Genomic DNA, 22786 nt, shown 5'->3' with positions numbered 1-22786 from the left:
GTCTGGACGACCGACCAAGTTCCTTCGAACAAAACGAAACGAAACCGCAAATGAACTCGTCCCAGAAGTAGCTCAACTTCTGTCGGTCGACGGCCGTTGGCCTTGAAGTGCCGAAAAGCAACAAACAAAACAAGCAAGGCCTGTTGCCAGGAGGCCACCAGCTCCTCCTCCTCCTCCTGCTGCTCCTCCAGTCCAGCCTAGGAGACCCCGTGATGGGACTGAGACAGAGGCGTCTGACGCACTCTGCGCCTTCTTATTGCGTTTCCTTTCGCCCCCCTCTGCCATTGCCACCCTGTCACTTCTGCACAGGCACAGGCACCGTCACAATATCCTGAATATCCTGAATTTCCTGAATTCCCTGCCCCCCTCAACAGCAACTGTTGCATCGTCGCTTTTTGCCACCTTTAAATTTGGCAACAATTCAATTTTCTGCGGCTTCCTGTCTGCACGAACACTACGTAGTGTGTCACCTGTCCACTTGCACCTGTCCCATCGCCACCATCACCACCCACCCATCATCCATAGCCCCTTAACCCTTTTACCCATTACCCATTACCCATTGGATCACTGCAGCTTCGACACTCTTAGAATCCGAAATGACCCCAAAGGCAGCCGCAGGATGCGGTGGCACATGGCCGCCTCCTCCTCCTCCTCCTCCTCCTGGCATTTCCTTCTCCCACCTGGGCAGCAATTAGCATTAACACAAACGGCTTGACTGCAGTTGGTGAGCAAACAAAGCGCTGGTCAGGTCGAGGCGAATGACTTGTATATTGGGCCACTCCAAGGGGCAGGACCTGCCTGCTCCTACTGCTGATACTCCTACTGCTTCTACTACTCCTACACTCGCCATGCGGCATGCGGCGCAATTTGCGGCCCAGTGACAACATCGCTCGGCCGACTGGACTGGAGCACCGGTCAGGGACCCGGGACTCCGGACATGGACATGGCCCAGGACAGGAGAGGACCAGAGACCATAATCAGCGGCACAAACTCGCCGGCAGTGGGGTGCGCGTAAGTCAAACAACGCAGAGAAATGAATTATAAACAACATGCCAACAAAAAGCAGACCGCCCAACCCCTTTTTTTTTTGCATTTCCCGGGATGCGGAGGGGGCAGGGAGCCGTTGGCAAAGCCGGACGACTGGGGTTCCAGGGGGTTCCACGGGGGTTCCAGGGGGTTCCTCGGGTTCCTAGCGCTCCTAGGGGTGGGGCCACATGCAATTTTTATTTTATTTAAATGTAATTATCTGCTTGAACACAAAAAAATGCTCATCACGATGAGCAGAAGCGGCAACCAAAACAACAACAACAACAACAGCAACAGCAGTACAACACACATCACACACACGTACAGACAAAAAAATCCATTAAAATTGTGCAGGAAATATAATCAAAAAAACAAAAGATGCGAGCAAAAAAAAAAGAAAATATAAAGGGAAAATCGCCAGCACAGAAAAAAAAGGAGGAGTAACAAAAAACATCACACATTCAGATGGCCAGAAAATAAGGCGTATGGGGAAAGAGGGGAAAAAAGGATCTGGGGGAATGGTAACGCACCTACCACCAGTGCAAAAAGTAAGACAGCAGAGGAGGGGTATGCTGGATACAGGATACTGGACACTGGACAGTGGACTCTCCACCCGAAAACCCAACACATGGAGGGGGGCCAGCAGGCGTGGCCTTTTTGTGCTCATTTGCCACGCACTTTGGGCAACTGCAACTGCAACTGCAAATGCGGATGCAACTGCGGATGCAACTGCAGCTAGGCCTACGCCTATCGACCAGCGACCAGGATCGGGATCGGAACCACGACCAGGACGAGCCTGCCACCAATGACGTGTTGCCTTTTCGATTTATTTTTCGACAGCATCTCCCTGTCTCCCTATCCCCCCTATTATCCCCATCTCCCAGCACGAACTGCCTATATACCCGCGTCACACACACAGCATACCATACCATGCCTCATATGTACTGCCCCGTGCGCCAGTGTGTGTGTGTGTGTGTGCGCCTCCCTTTTTTTTCTGCAGCGCAGTTTTCGTTTACTTTTTGGCGGCCGAAAAATGTTCAAAAATAAAACGAATCGCGCCCGCATTACGTGCGACACCCGCACACCCCACCCACAGCCCATCGCCCACCCCCTCGGCCATGCCCATCATCCGCCCACTTCCCTTTTACTCCCCCTCGGCAGGAGGTTCACAGGACCCGGACCACAACAACAGCAGCGTCATCGGCTCGCAAATTTATCGAATTCTTTAATGGCAAGTGGGGTTCGGGGATGGTGGATTGGGGATTGGGGATGGTGGATTGGGGCTTGGAATATGCCCAAAATCTGCGATTATGGATCGCGGATAAACAAAGATTACAGATGGAACGCATATTTTTAAGTTTTTGAAAGAGCACCAATTTATAAAACTACGGCTGGAGGTCAATGGTCAAAATATATATATTGTGATTTATTACAACAAAGATTTAAGAAAGAAGAAAGTACAAGTAGACTTACAGTTTAGACTTGTTCAAGCCGGATATAAAAACTATTTCGTGCTTTGGTCGCTTTTTTTTCTTGAACTAGTTTCATAAGTCTTTGTCTTAATTCTATAAACAATTTAAACATCATAAAAATAATAAAACTTTTGAAGTATTATAATATATGTACAATGTACGTCTAAATCTTTAATGATAGTGTACCCAGAACCCCAAACTTAATAAAATACCTTTATATCTAACAATTTCACATTTCTTATAAGGTGAAAGCTTAGAACATTTTTAATGCAGCACTTACATATATGTAAGTTAATTGGAACATTAAAATGTAATCAACGTAGTTAGTTGTAAAAAACCACCACCAAAACCGTTTATTTATTATTTTAACTTCATAAACATTTATTTAAAAAAAAATGAAGGTATTCTGAGTTTGTTTTTATAAGACATCATTAAATTATAAATTGTTTTTGCTAAATAAAACAGCATAAATTGATTCATAATTTCTCCATCTATTTTTTTTAGAAAGGAACCATTCTGAGGAATTCAGCAAGCGACAAAAAATGTTTGATGAAGATTACGAAGAATGGAATTGACATGTTTAATCTATTGCAACACACATTGATAGTAAGTATTTTACACATAATTTGATATGTCATTCGAGTATAAAAAGGTTATTCTAAGAACAGATAAGAATATATTATATTTTGCAAGCGCTTAAACTAAAAAAAGACCTACAACTTAGGAGTTATTATTAATAGCTGATTACCTATAAAAATTAACTGAAGGTAATAAGTGGCTTTTCCTAAAATATAAGGTCAGAGTAATTTTTTAGTTAAAGATTCTTATACTTAAGGAAATATGATTTCTCTGGGTGTGGCCCTATCGAAAAGGAATATTTTAGAGATGGTTTTAGAAAGCTTTTCGCATTCACTAAAAAGCAGAGCTCAGTTGCCAGAAATGGATATTGTGCCCAGCCTGAGGCCGATTCTGTTTCGGGACTGAGCTGTTTAATTTGACCACATTTCCTAGCTGCAACTCACAGGGAAAAGGAGAAAGTAGAAAGTACAAGAGAAAGGGGAGAAAGGGGAGGCGGCTCTTTGAGGCTGTTGTGCAATAATTAAAATCATGTTAGATGCTTTGTGGCTGTGGATGCAATTGCTGCAGCTTGCAGCTCGTGTGTTTTTCTGGCTGCTGACAGGCGGCGACAAGCTCAAAGCGACATAATTCCAGTATACCAATCCGACCATCCGCCCATCCACCCATCCACCCACACACTCCATCCGGGATTTCTGCATTCCAAATTCGGTGGGAGTCCATCCGTTCAACCGCTTTTGAGCTGCAGCTGTTGCAGCGGGATATTAAAAACCAACTTTGATGCGTCTTTGATTTTAGTCGCTGTCGCCGCTGCGCCTTTCATCTTTTTTGTTATTTCTTATTTTGTATTCTGTATTTTTGTGTGGCTTCACTCCGGGCGATTAAAAACGCCGTTTGGCCACGATTGTGTGTCCCCAATGGACATGGGCATAGTTTCCACATCCACTCATCAGAGGGGTACAGTTGCCCGCATTTCTATGCAGGGGGTCCTTTTTGAGCGGTGGTTGGTCATGGTAACGTATAGTAACGTCACGTAAATCCCACTGTGAGCCGGACAAAGGGCCAGAATCGCTGACCCCTTACCCCCACACACCCCCCCCAAAACCATGCCCAATTTGGCGACCATTGGTGAATGAATCGCCGAAATCATTTCCAGCGCTATAAAAACTTTTGCATTAAAATGCCAAACAACCGCTGCTAGTCACCTTATCTAAAACGAGTCGAAATCGCCCAATACAATGGTAAACCCATGGGGGTGGCTCTATGCCAAAGCTCCGAGGGGTTGGAGATGGGGGTTTCCAGGTGGCAACCCTTTAATTCTTATCCTTTTTTTGTTTTTTGGGCACGTTTTTTATTTAATGTGCGCATTTCACACATGTCCACGATTGCGGTGGCGTCGACGCCAGCCGCGGCCGAAGCTGAGGCACTGCAGCCGGCGCTCTAGAGGATTCGGAAGGGGGTTCGAGTGGAGTGGACCAACTTTTTATCGATCTGCCGCATGGTAATGAGGGGGAGATGGGTCGCCAAATACGCCTAGAGTGGCTGATGCCGCGTCAAATGTTTGTTGCTGGCCAGCGGATGGGTTATCCATGGGTTTTCAGGGGGGTGGCACTAGGCAAGCGTTGGAAAAAACACGAAAAAACCAAAGCAAACCAAACCAAACTCAACCAAACAAAACAAAAGGGAACCCAAAGCCCAAGTGATTAATTCAGCATGCGAATATTCATATGTGCAAGGCCCATCAGCCCATCAGAACCACCCACTCCAATGAAAATCCGAATCTGTACCCAAGGCAAGTCATGTAATGAGCAGAAATTTCCAACCGAATTCGAAGCCCAAAAAAAAGACCCAAAAAAAGGGGGTTGGGCTGCTGCGAGGTCAGTGAAAAATGAGCGGACGCGAAAGGGGAGCTTTACCCCCCTTCCTTCCCGACCGCAGCTACTTTCTAATTAAGCGTGCTTAGTTGTCGTGGGTTACGCGGCCTTTTTGGCGGGGGAGGGGGCAGGAGAAGAAGGGTCAGTAGGGGGAAGGGTCACTGGTCAGCCGAGCCCAACATGTCAGCCACAGACCTTCAATTTGGGTGGTGTGCACACGCATGTCTAAAATATCTAAATCGCCATTCGCGTTTATCTCTGTGTGTGTGTAACGAGGGGGGAGGGGGTGTGGGTGGTAGTGGGGCTGAGGAAAAGTGTACATACTATTAGGTACGTCTGTACATACATAGAAGTGTGGGAGGGGGAGGAGGAGGGGCTGGCTAGCTAGGGGGCTGAGGGTGCGAACCCTTTTTGTTTTCACTGACTGAATGATGTTGGCGAAAAAAGTTTCTAATGAAAACTCCCCAAAAAAAAGAAAAGGGACGAAAGGCTCACACAAAGAGCCCCCCACCTATACAGATGCAAAGGGTTGACTCACTAGAGGGGGGTTGGGGGTGGGGGTTCCTCATTACACAACGCAAATATAATACATATATGTAGGCATGCTATGTATGCGAATATGAATATGCAAATAGAGCGCTGTCTCTTCGGCTGTATGTCTAAGCAGCAGACAAGTTGAAAGTGGAAGGGGTCAGGGGCAGGGGGCAGGGGGCAGTTACATTTAGAAACCCCTAACGACACTGCTGCAGCCACTTGCATCCCTTAAAGGCCTCGCAAATCGCACATCGCACACATACACGTGCACACCTTGGGTATTGGCATTGGCAGAACCCCCAACTGAGAGCCTCAGACTCCAGATTTCAGATTTCTCCCCATGCATTCTGGTTATCACATCGCTATCGGTAGCGCCTAGGCCTCCTGTCTCCGCAATTTGTGTAGTTCAAGTGCAGTTGGTAACCCACACCACTTCCACAGGAGCGACACATGTACAAGTGCTGGAATACTAGGAACACAACGGGGACATCAGCCAGGACAAGCACTGGAATGAAAAGGAAGACAAGGAAGAAAAGGAGCAGAGCACAAAGGCCGCAGGACGAAACAAAAGACGACGTCTCCTCATCCACATCCCCATCCTCCTCCCGGCTCACTTCATTTCACTTTTCATACTCGCACACACCCCCTCAATCTGAGACAAGTTTGTTTGGCATTCACCCAGCGAGGTGACCCACCACCCACTGAATCACCCACCCACCAATCCAACTCCCACCTCCATCCGGGTGGCTGCTTCAATAGCGTCTCAAACTTTTCGTTTCGTTTCGTTCGCCTCGTTTTGTTGCATTGACAAATAATCCAGGCGTGCAGCTTGACCCCATACCATTTGGGTCGCCTTGAGTTCCCCGGAGTTGCTGCATCTGGACTTGTTTGCGTATTTCGACATTCATTAGCCTGTCGTGCAGACATCCCACATCCCACATCCCACTTCCCCACTTTCAAATGCAAATTACTTAGGGATATGAGTTTTCTTTTGTTTTCTACTTTTTATTTAACCCGCCCTCCTCTGTCAAAGCGTCTGCTTAGTTTTAGTCCTGTTCACATCTGAATCTGCAGGATCCGGGGTTCGAGGCTGAGCAACATATCAAGCCGGGGCTGAAAATACCCATTAATGGTTATACGATAGCTTTAATAATATAGTATGATATGTTATTAAAAATGAAAAAAACTAAAGAATTGCACAGTATGGAATGAGGTTTGTTGTTGCGTCTAGAATATTATTTTAGAATCTTTCCTTATTAGTCCTCAATTTTTGGATCACAAAACTAATGATATGATATTGAAAACTTAAAAAAATAAAGATCTGCACAGTATTTATTTAGGTTCAAAAGGAATGATGGTTGTTGTTGCATTTAGAATAGTATCTTAGAATATTTCCTTATAAGTCCTCAATTTTGGATCACAAAACTTTCAACTATTTAAACATTATTCGTATGAAACATGTTTATAATATTTTATACATGACCAAAAACTTAGTTTTGGTTTATTTTCCAAATGTTTTTACCCAAACAGGATCATTTTCTTCACATCAATGCAGATTTAATTGCTTATAACTACATACATAGTTACTTAATTGGCATTTTTACAAGTTATTTTATTTGTATATTTTTGTGTATGTGGGGCTATTAATTTTTTTAACAGCTGTGAAAGTGATCACACAACTCTTTGCCATACGAGCTTATGATCTCATCAAAAGAAATACATATAAATGTACCAATATTTTTGTTGATTATCCTCCAAATTGCCACCCCTCTTCCATCCCGTAAAATCCCTGCCCACCAGCCGCACAAGTGGAGTGGCAGGAATGAATGTCAGACATGTGAAGAGACCTCCTAATCCGGCTGCCCAATTTGCCGGCTCCTTGGAGAGGCGTCAAGCGCTTCGTTGTTCCTACAGGAAAGTGAAACTTGCAGTGGGGGATGGTGATAGGGGTGAAAGGTGGTAATAAAGGGGGGCAAGGGGAGTGCGAGAAAGTGTGCGTCATCAGTACTGCAAGGGGGTGTGCTTAGGCGTTGCAGCTTTTCCGGCTGCAAAATGGGGTTAAATTGCACAGAAATCACGCGTCACGTATGCCCCACTCCTTGTAACACCCCTTTCCTCCCACTTGCGCCCCCACCCCTGCAACAGCATCATCACACACAACACACACACACAGAGAACAGGCGCTTTGTTTGGGAGCACTTAACACGGCGTTGCCGGCGATGACGACATGCACTTGAGCCTCACAAAGGCCTAGCCCATCCCCCATCCCGCATCCCCAAATCCTCCTCCTCCTGCTGCGAACATTGCACAGTTAGATGCACTAGACAGCCACGAGACGAGACGGATTCTAACCCTTTGGCGCTGATTCCACCCCCAAAAAAGGGGCAGTGGAGGGGATGCATTAGAGTGCCGACTGCGCCGCCTGCTGCGACTGCAGCTGAGACGAGGCGAGACGAGACCCTTGTCATGTTGATATAGAATTCTCGGCTGGCCGCGGCTTTAGTTGCACCACCAGAAGCGGCAGAAGCCCCATCCTGGCAGGTGTAAAAAAGGAGGGAACCCTGGTGGAGATCGGGGGTATTATGTACCAGGGGTGCAAGGTGGCCAGGGGAGGCTGCAGCGAAAGTGAAACGGTGGTGGCTCCTGCCAGGACTGTCTTTATGCGCTCCGGGGCGGCTCAAGCCGATGGTAGATGGCAGATGGAGCTGCATCTCCCGGCTGCTGTGTGCACTTTCCTGCACTATTCAAAAGTGAACTCGAGTGGAGTGGCGGCCGTGCCGTCTGGGGGTGCCGAATGGGTTGAAGGACGTACGCGAGGCGACACGTCTGCCCCACAAGGGGTTGGCATTGGCATGGTGGCATGGTGGCACGTTGGCATGGTGGCATGGTGGCTTGGCCAGGAAGGGTGGCGCTCTGCACTGGCTGCACTGCAAAGATGCAAAGATGGCGATGCGACTACCATTGTCGAAGTCGTCGAGAGCGGCAAAGGGAAGTGCAAGTGGATATGGCAGAGGGATGGGAAATGGGAAACGGGATGGGAAATGGGAAGGTGGGTAGTAGACCCAAGACGAGCAGATCCGAGGAAAGTCGAGGAAAGAAAAGTGAAAGCCCAGCTCCCAGTTCTCGATGCCCGTAAAAACCAATAAAATTTCGCTTAGGCTCGCTTGCTGCGTTCCTTTCTGGGCCGCGCTTTACGAGACCTCCGCGAGGTCAAAACTTCGAACCAAATAAGACTTCGAACTGCAACACTGTCAAAAAATTGTTCAGAATAAACTGATTCACAAAGCTTTTATGTAATTGACCAATATAATATAATAAACGGCCCAACCTTTCAAATTGGTAATTTGATCCACGAAATAGTTACTCTCCCAACAGCGAAATACCATTTTAAATTTTGTACAGTCTTGGTCCATTTTACCCACACATTTTTGTGTGTGTAGAGCTAAAACATTTCTTAAAATAAATTAGAAGACGAGGAAGCTGTCCCAAGAATGTTTGATTTTAACGCTATCCCAAGGATGCAAAAAGCTTATCTATAATAGATTTTAAAAAAATGTTGTACTAAAACTTTTTTATAAAAACGAGTATACACTTTTGCAATCTTTTCACTTTATTCATTTATTATTTACGTATTTATTTAGTTTTACATTTAACCCCTCAAAAGTCTTCTTTAAAAACGGTTGAAATATTAATTTTCGGTTCTGATTTTCTTCCAGATTGCCTGCAAAAACAGATTGTTTCCAGTGCTCGGTTATGGACGAACCAGATCGGAATGAACTTGAAATAAAAGCCAGAAACGCACTAATGTCCTTCGACGACTGGACTGGCAAATAAAAAGTTTGCCGCTACAGTGCCCCCACCTCCGCTGCGGTGGTCTCATGTGCGCGGCGACAAAGTTTTTATTCCTTTGTTTAGAATAAGCACAAGTGCGCACGTGTTCCGTTTGAGTCCGCTTTAGTGCAGCAGGGGCGGATTGGAGGCTGGGTGGCTCGGAGGAGGATGGGAATGGGTCTGCGCCTGCGATGCCGTTAAATTTTAATGCGCCCGTATCGATATGCGTGCATGGACCGCCCGCGCCAGCGGAATCTATAAAAGCCAAACTCGCGTGTCACCATCACCATCGCCACCTCCATCCGGCGATTCTTATTCCCTCTAATGCCGCCTGGTTGCCGGTGGTAGCTGCGAGTCGTGATAAGGCAATTGGCATCTGGAGGTTAGTTGCTGGGCCAAGGAGGCAGGCAGCTGCACTCGCCTATGAATATCCCATGAGCTCACGCACTCCAACATTTGCTCGTACTTTGCATAAATTCGCAATGTTGCGACTTCTAATCAATAGCATCGAGCCGGGGGAACCGAAGTGGAGTCGAGTTTGAAGGAAAGAAAAGCCCAGCCGGTGAGCATCGAAGTGTTCACCCCAAGTATTTCTAATACAATTTCAATTTTTTTCATTTCAGTCACCGAAACTATATGAAGGATGAAAAAAGCACTGATTTCAGTCAACTGGCAAGGAAAACAAAAGGAAAATAGAACTACAAAATACATTATAAATGACTTGTTTCACTAATTTAATAAACAGAACTATATTTAATATTTTTTTTTTTTTGGATATTGGTTTGAAGAAAGCACAAATAAAATTTTCCTAGCCTTTTCTTTCTAGAAAATGTTGCATACTTTTGGGCAGCTGATCGTAAAAGTTCACTTAATTGCTATAGCATACTTTTGGGCATCTGATCGTAAAATTTCAATGAAAACTTGACATCTAGATGGCGCTAGTGTCGTAATAATTTTATCTTGAATATATTTTGTAGCATACTTTTGTGCGGCCAATAAATTATTTTATATTGCGTGCATTTGGGGGCTGCTGGAAATTTAGATTGCACAGCCACCTGCTGTTATTTCTGTTCGCCTGGTACTTCAAATCGGAAATTCTCTCGATTTGCGCGACAAAATGATCAAAATCCAAAAAGTTTTGCGACTAATTTATTGATTCTGATTACCAGGCAAACATAATAGGCAGCAAGTGTTTGCTGGGAAATAAAATTTCTGGAAATCAACCGTTAGTTGAGAAAACATTTTTAGATTGCATATCCACCTACTGTAATTTATGTTCGCCTGGTACTTAAAATCGGAAATTCTCTCGATTTGCGCTAAAGTATGATCAAAACCCAAAATGCAAGCGTCTGCTGGGTTTCAACAATTAATTTTCAATAAAATAAACTAAATAAAAATAAATAAACTAAATGATTGTGAAAAAAACGTTTATTATTGGCGCTCTTGGCAAGATGAGAAATTCGTTTATAATTTGGGATGGGATAAGTAAAAAATATATTTTCAAAAACCAGGTTTTCTACCCCAGATCCTCACGCCTTATCTAAAGGATATGGATTTAAAAGCTATTTATAATTACATAAGATGTAGTATATATATTTGAAATATCAGCTTATTTACAAATACAATTTGGGCTTTTAAAGTGTCCTTGCTGTGCTTTTTTCTTGCGGATTTCTGGAAGATTCCCTGGTTTTGGTCCTTTGAAGCTTTTTTACGGTGCTTTGGGATGCGTGTCCTTGATAATTTCATGTACTACCGATGCGTATCAGGAACACACCAAATTGAGCTTAACATGTCTTGGGAACTTGCTGCTGCTCTGGAACAATGTCCTTGCTGTAATATCCTACCCTAGTACAGCTCTCAAGCTCCTCCAAAGGGCTTTAGGCCCAAAGCACAGGCGCAGGACGAAACTCGTTGGGGGTGTTTTTTTAGAAAAGGGTTCCAAGTTTATTCATATATATTCATGTTGTGTGAGGGATTGTCCAGGCAGCCTGGACGAGGGATGGCGGGGATCCGGTCCAGCGCCAGCTGCAGCTGCGATCTGGGCGGGACTGGTCCTCTGCGTCTGCAGGGTACAGGGTACAGGTTGTGTGTAAAGTGGGTGTGAGTACATCCTTATCGGGGTTACAGTAGGGGTTAGGGGTTAGGGGTTAGGTTATCGTATTTTCTTTAGGTCTAGGGTTATCCGTACCTCTATCGGTATCTGTTGCCGTGTCTGTATTAACTTGCAGTTGCCTTTTCTCTGTATTGCTAAGTGCCGGACACAGCGTCCGGCATTCTCGGGCGCTGCGGTTCTACTACTCGCTAGTGTAAAGGTTCTCCGTCGAAATAATCCTCGTAAGCATAAGTTATACTCTATATAATCGGCACTGCACATGCCGTGCACGTAAAATAAGTCAAAATGGATACAAAAATGGGTACGAGTAGGTGGCGACGTTCTGGATCATTATCAATTTGCTTGTTTTCTTTTTTTGTGTATAAATTAGTAACTATTTAAAATTATATACATTCATGTACTTATCATATTATAGATATCATGCCTGTCTGTACAAAACGTCGCCGGATAGGTTTTTGTTAAACATTTTTCATTTCACATGTGTCTCCGCACTATCAATTTCCATGTATGTATGTATTTCCTTTGAGTGCAGGTTCACATAAATTCAGTCGTGATTCAATTGATTTCCTAAAGTTGATATCTTTGCTTTGCTTGTTTCTTGTTTTTTTGTATTTCTAAAATAAAGCTCAAGGTAGTAAAACCGGGCCTACACAAAACGGAACACACACACGCTCGTATCTTATATCGTTCAACAGTACAACGGGCAGCTCTGTGGATCTAGAAACTCCGGGGGATTCGGATTTCGGATGCACGGATGAACTGTGCGACTCCTGCTTGGGTATTTGGTATCGGATCGGACACGTAAATGCAGCTCGAACCTAGTGTACGCTACTGTCAGCTAGATGCTTAACCAAGGGAATCGCGACTGCTCCAGCGAAGTGTCCGCTGCGTCGTCAGGGTTGTTATTGTAAGCACGATAAAAACTACTAAGACTAACCCTACAAACTCCCGCTAAATGTGTATATACTAGCTTATTGAGTGCCCCAGCAGTGCCTGGGCAGCCCAGCAGGTCGGAAGGATCATGGATCCTCTGCTAGATAGCTGACCCACTGACTGGCTGGTTTGCGTGTGCAGCTGAAGCTCGAAGCTGAGAAGCCTTGGCTATAGAGCGCAACAAAGCAGGGGCTAGTTTTTCGTATCTCGTATCTCGTATAGTCGGGTCTATCTGGTTTACTACAAGTTGAACACATGCACGCCCGCACACACTCCGCACAGTGCCGTACAGCCTCTGCTGTGCCGCACTGTCCCACAGAACTGCAGCTGCAGTACTGCAGTGAGCCAAGCGCAAAACGGCCACGAGGGCGAGAATCGCAGTGGTACCTGTTAACTTTGTCTCGAATGCAAATGAAGCGTAGTCTCCCTGCCGGCTCTGCTTGGGTGAGTTGATCCGGCTGATCTTGGTGGGTGATCTGTGGCTGTGGCTGTGGATCTGATGTATCCTGTATGGTGTGTGTGGTGGTGGTAGTGGTGGTGGTGCTGGTGGGTGACTGTTGAGGCTTTCCTTGACTGCTGAATGCATCCAATTGGTGTGTTGGGTCGGTGTGGCTGATTGTGTTGGTTCTGATCGGGAATGAGTTGTTGTTGTTGTTTTTTGTTGATGACGGGGAGTTTGGTTTCAGTTTCTAGGATTGTATGTGAATATATAGCGCGTTTAAATTCCAAGACTGCAATTAAACAGAGAGAGATAGAGAGCATGAGTCACAGACAAGGGAGGAGTTTCACTAGAGTCCTAAATTTACACGAAACCCCTATGTACATATACATATAATCTACGTTTAATATATTGTGCGTTGCTAACGAAGCGCAGCGGACCCAGGGTCCACCTTCCCTTCTGCTTTTACATAAGGTACACATATACATGTCGACCTTCGATTTGCTGTCGAGTACTCGGCTCCGATGTCTAATGGTCACAAGACACAGTGCTCAGCGAGCGCCAGGTGATAACAGCACACCCGAAACGAGGGCCAGCAGCGAAAAAGAGTGAGAGGGCACGTGGTCGCTGCTCTGTGGATTGGCTTACATTCGCGATCCCTTCTGCTGCAGGACCTTGGCCCGGTCGTTAAGCTCTAGCTCTCGCCCGGCCGTCGTGCCGCACTCCTTGGAGACCACGCACAGGAACTCATTGTTTTCAAACGGCCCGTAGTTGGTGTACTGCATGCTGATCAGCTGCTCGAACCGCCAGCCATCCGACAGTGTTGAGATCATCTGTGGTGGGAGAGTAACGTTCGCATGAGTGGTTTGCAGGTTTGCAGGTGCACCTAGTGACTCACCTGGGTCAGTTCCTGTTCGCGGCACTGCAGCACACGATATACGCGCTTTTTGTCTGCATGCGGTCGCTGAAAGGATTGGTAGAAGGATTAGTAGGGAAACGAATGTGATGGCAGAGGGCCGGACTCTCACCTGATCCCTGTGCAGGATGCACTCCTTCAGCAGAGCTATCAGCTGTGTCACGTTGTAGAACTCAGCCTCCTCCAGCACGCCCTCCTCGGAGACGCCATCGAGCACCAGCTTGCCGTGGCGCAGATAGTTGAGCACGGGTGCAAAGTATTTGGGGTCTCTGTCGATTAGGTAGGCGCCTGTCTCGTCCTGCCAGTGAATGGGATTTGAAATTAGTAGTTGCGTGGATTCACATGCGTTTGCTGTCCTGTTTCGTACTCTGTTTCTAGTTCAGACTTTGACTTTGAGTCGAGCGGGGTCGGGTCCGCCTGCCATAACAAACCACGCTCCCACCTGCACCCCTTTGCAGCGACAGCAGGTGAATGGGTAGCCACTGTTACTTGGATGGCGCCCACTGTTGCTGCTCAGCGTCAGCGAGGGGCTGCTCTATTCGGGCTTCAGACAATTTAAGCGCCCGTTTAGGCAAGGTAATGGCCGACTGTCTGAATGCCTGGTGGTGGCTGCCTTAATTGGCGGACGTGTGGGGGTAGTGAGCACGGAATTTAATCAATAGCAAAAGGCGCGGACCGCGCAATAACAACACACTGCCTGCCACTCGAGCAAGCACACAGGGTGCAAAACTTTTTATTGAAAACTATTCGGGCATCGACAGGGGTTGGTGGGGCAAGAGGGAAAGGAGGCAGTAAGCAGGAGGAGCCAGTGGCCGCCGCCGCCGTCAATGCTGTTTATACAAAGCGGAATAGGCAGAGCGGCTGTCTGTGCGCCTCTGGAATTTCTCGCTGCTTTGCTTGTTTGCAGTGGATTTATGGCTGTGGAGCCAGCGAAATGTTTGTTTGTCGATTGACCGTGTTCATGTTATGATTATTGTCATGATTATTTGGCCTGTCCCGTTTCGAAGGGGGGGCGTGCGACCTTCTGGTGGCGCCACCCACCAAACCACCGCCCACTCGGGGCCCAAGGCCTCTGCCTCTGCCTCTGCCCAGCAGCAAAATCAGGGCCTGTGACTGCACAAACTAGCACACTCGGCTGCAGCTGCAGTTAATGTAGGACACCCTGGCGCTCTCTCACGCTCTCTGGGCTGTGTGCTCTTTGTTCCTGGCTCCTGGCCCCTGGCCCAGATCCCCGCCATCCCCCCTGGCATGACCTGCATTGGGTCATGTGTGCACTTTTCGGACACTTTTTTGATGGGCTTCTAATGACTGTAATGACCAATTACTTGGGGCCTGCGGCTATTAATACACAAGGGGCGTGTTGTGGAATGGGTGCGGTGGACACTCATGGAGGAAAGGAAGACTCACCCGATCCGATATCAAGTCGCAGTCCTCCTGAATCAGGCGGGAGAGGAAGGAATTTGGGTCACGGGAGAGCGTCGTCTTGGTGGTGAGGAAGTAGGTGCCGCCCACGTTCAGCTTGACCCACTGGTCGGTGCCCTGTTTTTTCAGCACATTGGGGCTCTTGCGCGAGTTGATGAACACGGTGCTCATGGTTCTGCTGCTTCTGCTTCTGCTTCTGCTTCCGCTGAGGTGCTCCGCTGTTAACCTGCTGCTGCTGCTGGTGCTGCTCCTGCGGATGCGACGCCGTCCTGGTTGAGTGGGGCCCTGGCTGCGTCAGTTCCGCTGGCGACCTCGACCTCGTCCTAGTCCTTTGCCTCGCTAACTGCCCGCTCTTATTGTCCACGCGATTCCGTTGCTTGCGATGGCGACTCAAGCCTCAGCTCATGCTTTTCCCTTCGCTCGCGTCTTTGTTACGTTGCGTTTCGCTGCGTTGCGCCCTGTTGTCTGCGTCTCCGCCGTCGCCTGCGTCTACGTCGCTGCTTCTCTGCTTCCTTTCCACTCTGGGGTCACTCCACTTACGGCTCGCTGTTTTTCCTGCTCGTCGCCTTGCCTTTTTAGTTAACTTAATTTATTTAATTAATTCATTAATAAACAAGACTGCTATCGATATCAGGACTAACTGGACTTATCGGCCTATCGTCTAGTGGGACCGCGGAGGAATTCACATATATTTCCTTACTCAAAATACCACAAATACGGTCTTTCTTTAATGCGGGGTGGGTGTCACCGCTAGCTCAACGGTGTCGTATATACATCTGGTATATTCCCGTATTGAAATACTAACATGTGTGATGGCTGACACCGCTAGATTGGCGGAGATATTTTAAACAGACCGTTTGTGACATAGCGCGTACACCCACCTATCGCATGATATATGTTGCCGCCAATGGTGAGTTCTCAAATTTAAATTCAAACTTGAATCTGGCTTAGCCGAGAGCAAGATTAACCAAAGATCAGTTAGTGCGTGGCCTTTAGACGATCATCATGGCTTTTCTGCCGCTTTCGCTGATGCTGCTGCTTCTGCTGGTCTGTGCCAGCGTCTCCTCCTCGCCGATGCTGTACAAACTGAATCCCGAAGAGAAATACGAGGCAGGTGGGTGCTCTACAAGATTAGTTTGTTACTCTGGACCCTTTTAATCCCCAACCATTGTATCGGTAGACCTTGTGCCCGTCTCCTCCACCGTGATCCCGCTAACCGTGTTGGAGGTGAGCTACGGAGCAGGTGGCAAGCCAAGCGAGGAGTACAAGGCGGCCTACCTTCGCAAGTTGCGCAAACAGGTGCTCCAGCGGGCGGACAAGGGCAAGCAGAACCAGAACGACGAGGACGACGAGGCGGCGACCACTTTGCTGGCCCTGTCCGACTTGCCAGCCCCTGCAGATGCTCTGATCACAGGTGGGTTCTTGATCAATCCCATCTACTTATAGCTAATCCTATATCCCATTGCATTGCAGTGAAGTCGCAGCAGCTGGAGAAGGCCAAAGTCAAGGCCGTCTGAGGGCGGACTGGGACCCAAGTGGAGTAACATGGTGCTGGTTTTTGAGCTGATGTCATGGCGTGCTTGGCATAAACAACAAATACAACAAAAACTAACCGAATCGCAGCAAATCTTGTTTTGGCTTCGGCCTAATTGGATGTGTGTGGGCGTGGTGGTGGCTGTGAATGTGAATGACGCAGCCCCATGACGGGGCCAGAGGTATCGAGAACTCGAAAAAAAAGGGAGTCGCAGAGCTAACAGGAAGCTGGCTGTTCCTGCTCGAAGCGGAAGGATGTCTGTTGTCAACGAAATCGAATCAAATCTAATGAGGCCCCTGCTCCCCAATCGATTGGCGGACTGCGATTGGAATTGGGATAACGACGATGATGGGATAACCTCCGCAGTCGCTGGGGGACATTAGCAGCAGCAGCAGCAGCAGTAGTTTTGCCCTTGGTCAGAGGCTGAAAAATCAGAGCAGCAAAGAAGAGGAGCTGGTCAAAGCATGGCAGCACAAAGAAAAACGAGGCATCAAGAAGCCAAGGGGGGGGATTGGGATTGGGATTCCAGGGGGTGGGTGGGAGTAGGTTGGGTGTCTGCTGGCGTGTGCGTGCTTTTGAGGCCAGTTAGTCAATTCCCCACCCCGCCTGCCATATCTTGCCATGCCTTTGCCTTTGCCTTTGCCGTTTCCCTTTTCAGGAGTCGAACTCGGACTCGGGACTCAGGTGAGACTTTCCTGCTCGACTGCCTGTCTAAAGGCAAGCTGACAGGACTGCTCTCTTTCTTGCTGCTATCTTTGATAGCATCCCCATGCCCATCCCCTTTGTGCAGGGCCCCGTCAATGTAGCTGTCATGAACAAGTCACAAGTTGCATGGCCACAGAGGAACGTGTCACTAGCAGTCCGTATCAGTGGAGGTGCAGGTGCACCCATTCACCACCTGAAAATCATACCATACTTCACAAACCCCACCCCCATTCCACCCCAAAAGCACCACGGCTGATTAAGCGCACTGAAATGCTGATGATGGCAGCCAACTATTTTCGCTATTTGTGCACTCGCCTCCGGCACGTACTTAATTTGAATACAAAGGCAGGGCAGCAGGCAGTTGCGGGGCTGGTGGATTGAAGTCTGTCATGTTTGTGTGCCAAGTTTATGCGGATTTAAGAGGAGCCGGCGTTGAAGAAGTGTAAACTACACGTAAATGATGTTGTCACAGTTCCACCGAATCAGCAGCAACCCAGCTACCCACCTTCTCCTCACAAAAAACACTTCAGTTGCCTCTGGCTCTGCAATGCGATGGTGTTTTTTTATCGCTGTAGTTATTGCTGTTCGATCTGCACATTTTATGCTCCACTTACCGTCAACGGGGGCTCTGATGAACCAATTAATAGCTGAGCCTATTCAATACCGAATGTTAATATCGCGTATACGCCCACGCGCCCATTCGCATGTGTGTCGCTTGTTGTTGCCATAGATGATGATGATGATGATGATGATGATGGTGATGATGTTGATGCCGCCTCGGTGGAACAGTGGTTTTTGTTGCTGCTGATTGTTGTCAGCGACAGATGCCATCAAATCGAATGTCAAATCGAATGACGTGTGAAGTAATCGTTGGCGCGGTGCCTCTTTTAATTTACGGCAAAGAGAACACTTCTGACAGGTGATACGATTGGATGTGGATGTGTATAACCCATTGTGAACCAAACTTAAGCCACTGTATGGGACTAATTAATAGTTGAAATATAAAGCTTAATGGTGGGCTGATGGGAATCCGATTTGCAGAACTTTAAAAGCCAATTTAAAAGTAAATTCAGGCTGGGAAATGCTGGAACTTTTGGGTAGGAATATGCGACACAATACCAATCCAATTCCAGGCTTGACTGGGGCGAAATGAAATGTGATTAAGTTCCGAATTTGTTTTTGTTTCGGGAGTGGCAGGGGGCGTGATCTAATTGCGGATTTGGGTCGCGTGCCTGGGATGCAGTTGGTCATCGGCCATCCGCCGCTGGCTTCCATGTCGTGCTATACTGCCGTGGTATATTGCCAATCCTGTTGCTGTTTCTGTTTGCCCTCTGACCCTGTTGGCTCTGCACTCGATGGGTGATTTTAGTGGTGCCCCCCAAGTTTGCAGCGTGGGAATTTATGCAAATAAGTGGAAGTGGTGGAGTCGGGAACTCCTGATCGTTTTAGAACCAGAACCAGAGGGTTCCATCTAATTGACGCACGTCCTGTGTGGGCTGTGTGGGCTGTTCCGTGTCCAGCAGAGGGCGAGTCGACTTCAGCGCCCTCCAATGAAGCAGAAAATGACTTTAAACGTGGTCAGCTATGGCAGTCAGGGTCTCACAATTACTTCGCCCCTGTTCCGGTTTCCCGAATTTTCAAATTTACAAATTTCCGAATTTCTAAACTCTCTATGTGTGTTTTTGAAGGGGAGAGAAAGCATGGTAGGCCCCTGCTGAAATGTCTTTTTAAATGCTTCGTGTCGAGTCGAGCCGAGCCTTGCCAAACTTTGATGGGCCAACTCTCGCTCTGACACACTTTCCCTCTCTCTCTTTCCCACTCGGTTTTAGTGTGTGTGTTTGCTTTGATTTTGGAGCAGGCTAGGGAAATCGAGGAAAGCGGGGAAAACCCTTCAGACTTCAGATTTCCGACTTCACAGAGATGCCTCGCAGGCAACATCGGCCCAATGAAATCAGCGTGAGGCAAACAGAATTTTACTAAATACACACACTGGCAGAATGGCAGACTGGCACACACACTATGTGAGTTAAAGGGAATATAATGCAAACGAAATTATAAAAAAGTCAAAGTCAAAGGCATCAGAACAGGAGGCTGTAGCCCAAGGACCTTCCAACTTTCTCCCGAAAATCATCAGCTAGCGTAATTAATCGAGTTTTCAATACGAGCGACTCGCAATCGCATCCATCAAAGGAGCCGAACATCCCAGCCAGGCGATCGAAGGCGGCACCAGACGCAGAAGCCGAACAGGAGCAGGAACAGGAACACCCAATCATCTATCATAGACAGCCCCCAGCCACCACCCACCTCCGCCCTACTCATTCAAATCTAATCAAGGAATACACGTTGCTATCTTCTTCGGGCTATGCGTTTTTACAGGCAATTTATTAATTTGGCAAGTTAGGCAGAGACCACAGAAAGCGACAAAGGCGACTGGGTGCTGTGGAAACAGGGAGTTGGAAGCTGGGGGCAGGGAGCAGGGAAAGCCGCAAAGCGTTTACCCGCCGCTTTAGTACTGGCTGCGAGCGGGAACAGGATGAAATCCAAGCCGAAAACCGAACAACCGAGACCAAACCCAGACGAGACCCAAAAGCCGAGGGAAAACTGCCAGCGCTTGAAGCCCACCACACGCGATGAGCATCGTGGTCACAGTGGGGCCAAGTCTTTTGTATGCTAAGTATGTAATAAGTATTGGATACCTATTTAGAAGAAAAAAATATTTCTTAACAATATGAATGTAGATTATTGGAGAACTCAAAGACAAATTTACAAAGGTATTCCACTTCAAAATCCGAATCAAATAACTCAAGTTGTGGAATCTTAAAGTGCAGTTTTGGGTTCCCATACTGAAATCCATTGGAAATAAGGAAAAAAGTAACATAAAAACAGGCTAAAATTTTGACCCCATCATAAAAGGAATATTTTAAAGTAGATCGTTAGAGAATTCAACCATCAATCCGTAAAGGCATCCCACTTCAAAATCGGGATCCAATAACTCAAGTTATGGAATCTTGAAGTGCAGTTTTGGGGCCCCATACTAAAACCCATTGGAAGTACGGAAAAAAGTAACATGAAAACAGGCTAAACTTTTGACCCTCTCTTAAACGGAATATATTAATGTAGATCGTTAGTGAATTCAACCACCAATCCATAAAGGCATCCCACTTCAAAATCGGGATCCAACAACTCAAGTTATGGAATCTGGAAGTGCAGTTTTGGGGTCCCATACTGAAACCCATTGGAAATACGAAAAAAAGTAACATGAAAACAGGCTAAAATTTTGTACGCCCTATAAAAGAAATATTTTAATGTAGATCGTTAGGGAACTCAACCACCAATCCATAAAGGCATCCCACTTCAAAATCGGGATCCAACAACTCAAGTTATGGAATCTGGAAGTGCATTTTTGGGGTCCCATACTAAAACCCATTGGAAAATACGGAAAAAATAACATGAAAACAGGCTAAAATTTTGAACCCCCTATAAAAGGAAAATCTTAATGTAGATTTTTAGGGAATTCAACCAACAATCCATAAAGGCATCCCACTTCAAAATCGGGATCCAATATCTCAAGTTATGGAATCTGGAAGTGCAGTTTTGGGGTCCCATACTGAAACCCTTTGGAAATACGGAAAAAAGTAACATGAAAACAGGCTAAAATTTTGACCCTCTCTTAAGAGGAATATTTTAATGTAGATCGTTAGAGATTTCAACCACTAACCCATAGAGGCGTCCCATTTCAAAATCGGAATCGAATAACTCAAGTTATGGCTTATAGAAGTGCAGTTTTGGGTTCCCATTCTGAAAACCTTCGGATGCTTAGGGTGGACATGAAATTAATCACGTATACGACTAGTACGCCAATAAAGAGTCGAACCGAAAACAAATTCTTTTACATGATTTTTTCTTATTTGGTTAAGGTATTTAAAACTTAAATGATTTAAAACTATCAACAAATTCTCACGTAACCATTTTAGCTGAGACTCACCTTAAACATAAAATAAATTACGCATACGACCAGTATGCCAAGTAAACATACATTTGTTAAAAATAAATCTGTTACACCAACATCGAATTTCAAAATAGATTTAAAAATAGTTTTGATTAAGATCCAGGTTAGCAATAATACATTTTGTATTATTTTTGTATGCCAAAAGTAGTAGCAGCTTTTTACAATCCCCTGTGAACCAGGGTGACTAAGCGAATAAGGAGCCGTTGGACTAGAACTAGGCTCCAAGTCCTGGCGCTCCAACGCTGCCGCCTGGCTGCGCAGGGAGCATGCCGCAAAGGATTCAATTGGAGACGAGACGTTGTGCGTAAAAAGCCAAAGCCAGAGAAAGCAAATTAGCAGCAGCAGCAGCAGAAGAAGCAGAAGCAAAAGCACAAGCAGAAGCAGGAGCTGAAACGCACAAAGTGCGCACAATCAAAACAAATCAACACGTGGTTTTTGGCCACCTCTGGAGCAGTGGAGCAGTCGAACAGTAGAGCAGTCGACAGTCCAACAGTGGAGCAGTCGAATAGTCGAGGTCGAGGCGAGGCCCAAAAGGCCTGGAGTCCCAGCATCCTCATCCTAAGCAACATCCTTCTTTCTTTCTCAAAGAGCGGCGCAGACGCAAAATTCCAAAGGCGGAACTCCGGGCGTTGCCAGATACCACGGCCATATTAGCATAGGCTCTATAATTCCCAACTTGGTATTTACCAGGCGAATAAAATTAAAAGCTCTAATATATTCATAATTGTTTGTCTTTGTTAAATATTTTAAAATATTTGTATACCCTTGCAGAGGGTATAATGTGGGGGTTTATCGTAAAGTATATATGTTCTTGATCAGCATCACTAGATGAGACGATCTAGAAATGTCCTTCTGTCCGTTTCTACGCAAACTAGTCTCTCAGCTTGAAAGCTATCGGGATGAAACAAGTCTTATTTCTATTGTAGGTAGTATATAAGTCGGAACGAGCTGGATCTTACAACTATATCCTATAGCTCCCAGTCAAATAGATATTTAAAAAAAAATGCAATATCTATGATGATTTTTTTAATGTTCTAAAGAGGTTCGTATCAGATTGCATCCCTGCTGACTGGGTGGCAGCCCTGGCAATGGGTTTGGCACGCGATAAGCATCCAGAAGAGAGGAGAGTGAGAGCGCGAGAGTTTTGGATGCGAGAACGCTTATATTACGTATACGCTGCAGGAGGGCGTGTTACAGGCCGAAATGAAACGAAATCGAAATCGAAACCAAGTCAATGCCTCTCTCTCTGTGACATTGACAGTGCTCGGTGGCTCCTTTCTTGCGGCCTCCCCGCATCCCCGCAGCCTGTCGTTTTGGAAAACCGAGCTCACTTCGTCCTTCGTCCTTTTGGCTTCGTGCTCGTGGCAGCTTCGGAAGCTGCGGAGGCTGCTAACTGCTGACT

The 22786-nt window shown here is 46.6% G+C and overlaps 3 protein-coding genes across 7 annotated transcripts in view; 2 read left to right on the top strand and 1 right to left on the bottom strand.

The window, feature by feature from the left end:
* The window catches only part of Mur2B (Mucin related 2B), a 107905-nt gene extending 97835 nt beyond the window's left edge, over positions 1-10070 (top strand). Inside the window, exons 8-10 of one of the 3 annotated variants that reach the window (XR_010654928.2) lie at positions 3003-3104; positions 9199-9875; positions 9937-10070. The gene's annotated coding sequence lies outside the window, so the exon portion shown is untranslated. The remainder of the gene's footprint in view (positions 1-3002; positions 3105-9198; positions 9876-9936) is intronic. The other 2 variants (XR_011604690.1, XR_010654929.2) reach the window with 2 other exon arrangements.
* Positions 10071-11233: 1163 nt separating this feature from the next.
* Positions 11234-15788, bottom strand: inc (BTB/POZ domain-containing protein inc). Of its 3 annotated transcripts, none has more exons than XR_010654930.2 (6): positions 15122-15788; positions 13827-14012; positions 13697-13762; positions 13447-13631; positions 11502-13090; positions 11234-11424 (listed from the first exon to the last, which is right to left on the bottom strand). XR_010654930.2 is itself a non-coding variant. In XM_017083869.4 (5 exons), the coding sequence occupies exons 1-5, from the start codon at positions 15305-15307 to the stop codon at positions 13078-13080; spliced, it is 636 nt and encodes a 211-aa protein (XP_016939358.1). In that variant the 5' UTR covers positions 15308-15788; the 3' UTR covers positions 11234-13077. The 3 variants fall into 3 exon arrangements, 1 of the variants encoding a protein (XP_016939358.1); XR_010654931.2 differs by having other exon boundaries at positions 11234-11375; XM_017083869.4 differs by having other exon boundaries at positions 11234-13090.
* A 320-nt stretch (positions 15789-16108) lies between these two features.
* Positions 16109-16763, top strand: LOC108016721 (uncharacterized). Its single transcript, XM_017083449.4, has 3 exons — positions 16109-16250; positions 16317-16550; positions 16610-16763. Exons 1-3 carry the CDS (start codon positions 16142-16144, stop codon positions 16651-16653), a joined length of 387 nt encoding a protein of 128 aa, XP_016938938.2. The 5' UTR covers positions 16109-16141; the 3' UTR covers positions 16654-16763.
* The last annotated feature ends 6023 nt before the right edge of the window (positions 16764-22786 follow it).

The sequence above is a fragment of the Drosophila suzukii genome, chromosome X (assembly GCF_043229965.1).
Source record: "Drosophila suzukii chromosome X, CBGP_Dsuzu_IsoJpt1.0, whole genome shotgun sequence".
NCBI classification, from domain to species: Eukaryota; Metazoa; Arthropoda; class Insecta; order Diptera; family Drosophilidae; genus Drosophila; species Drosophila suzukii.
This window is presented reverse-complemented; position numbering and strand designations above follow the sequence as displayed.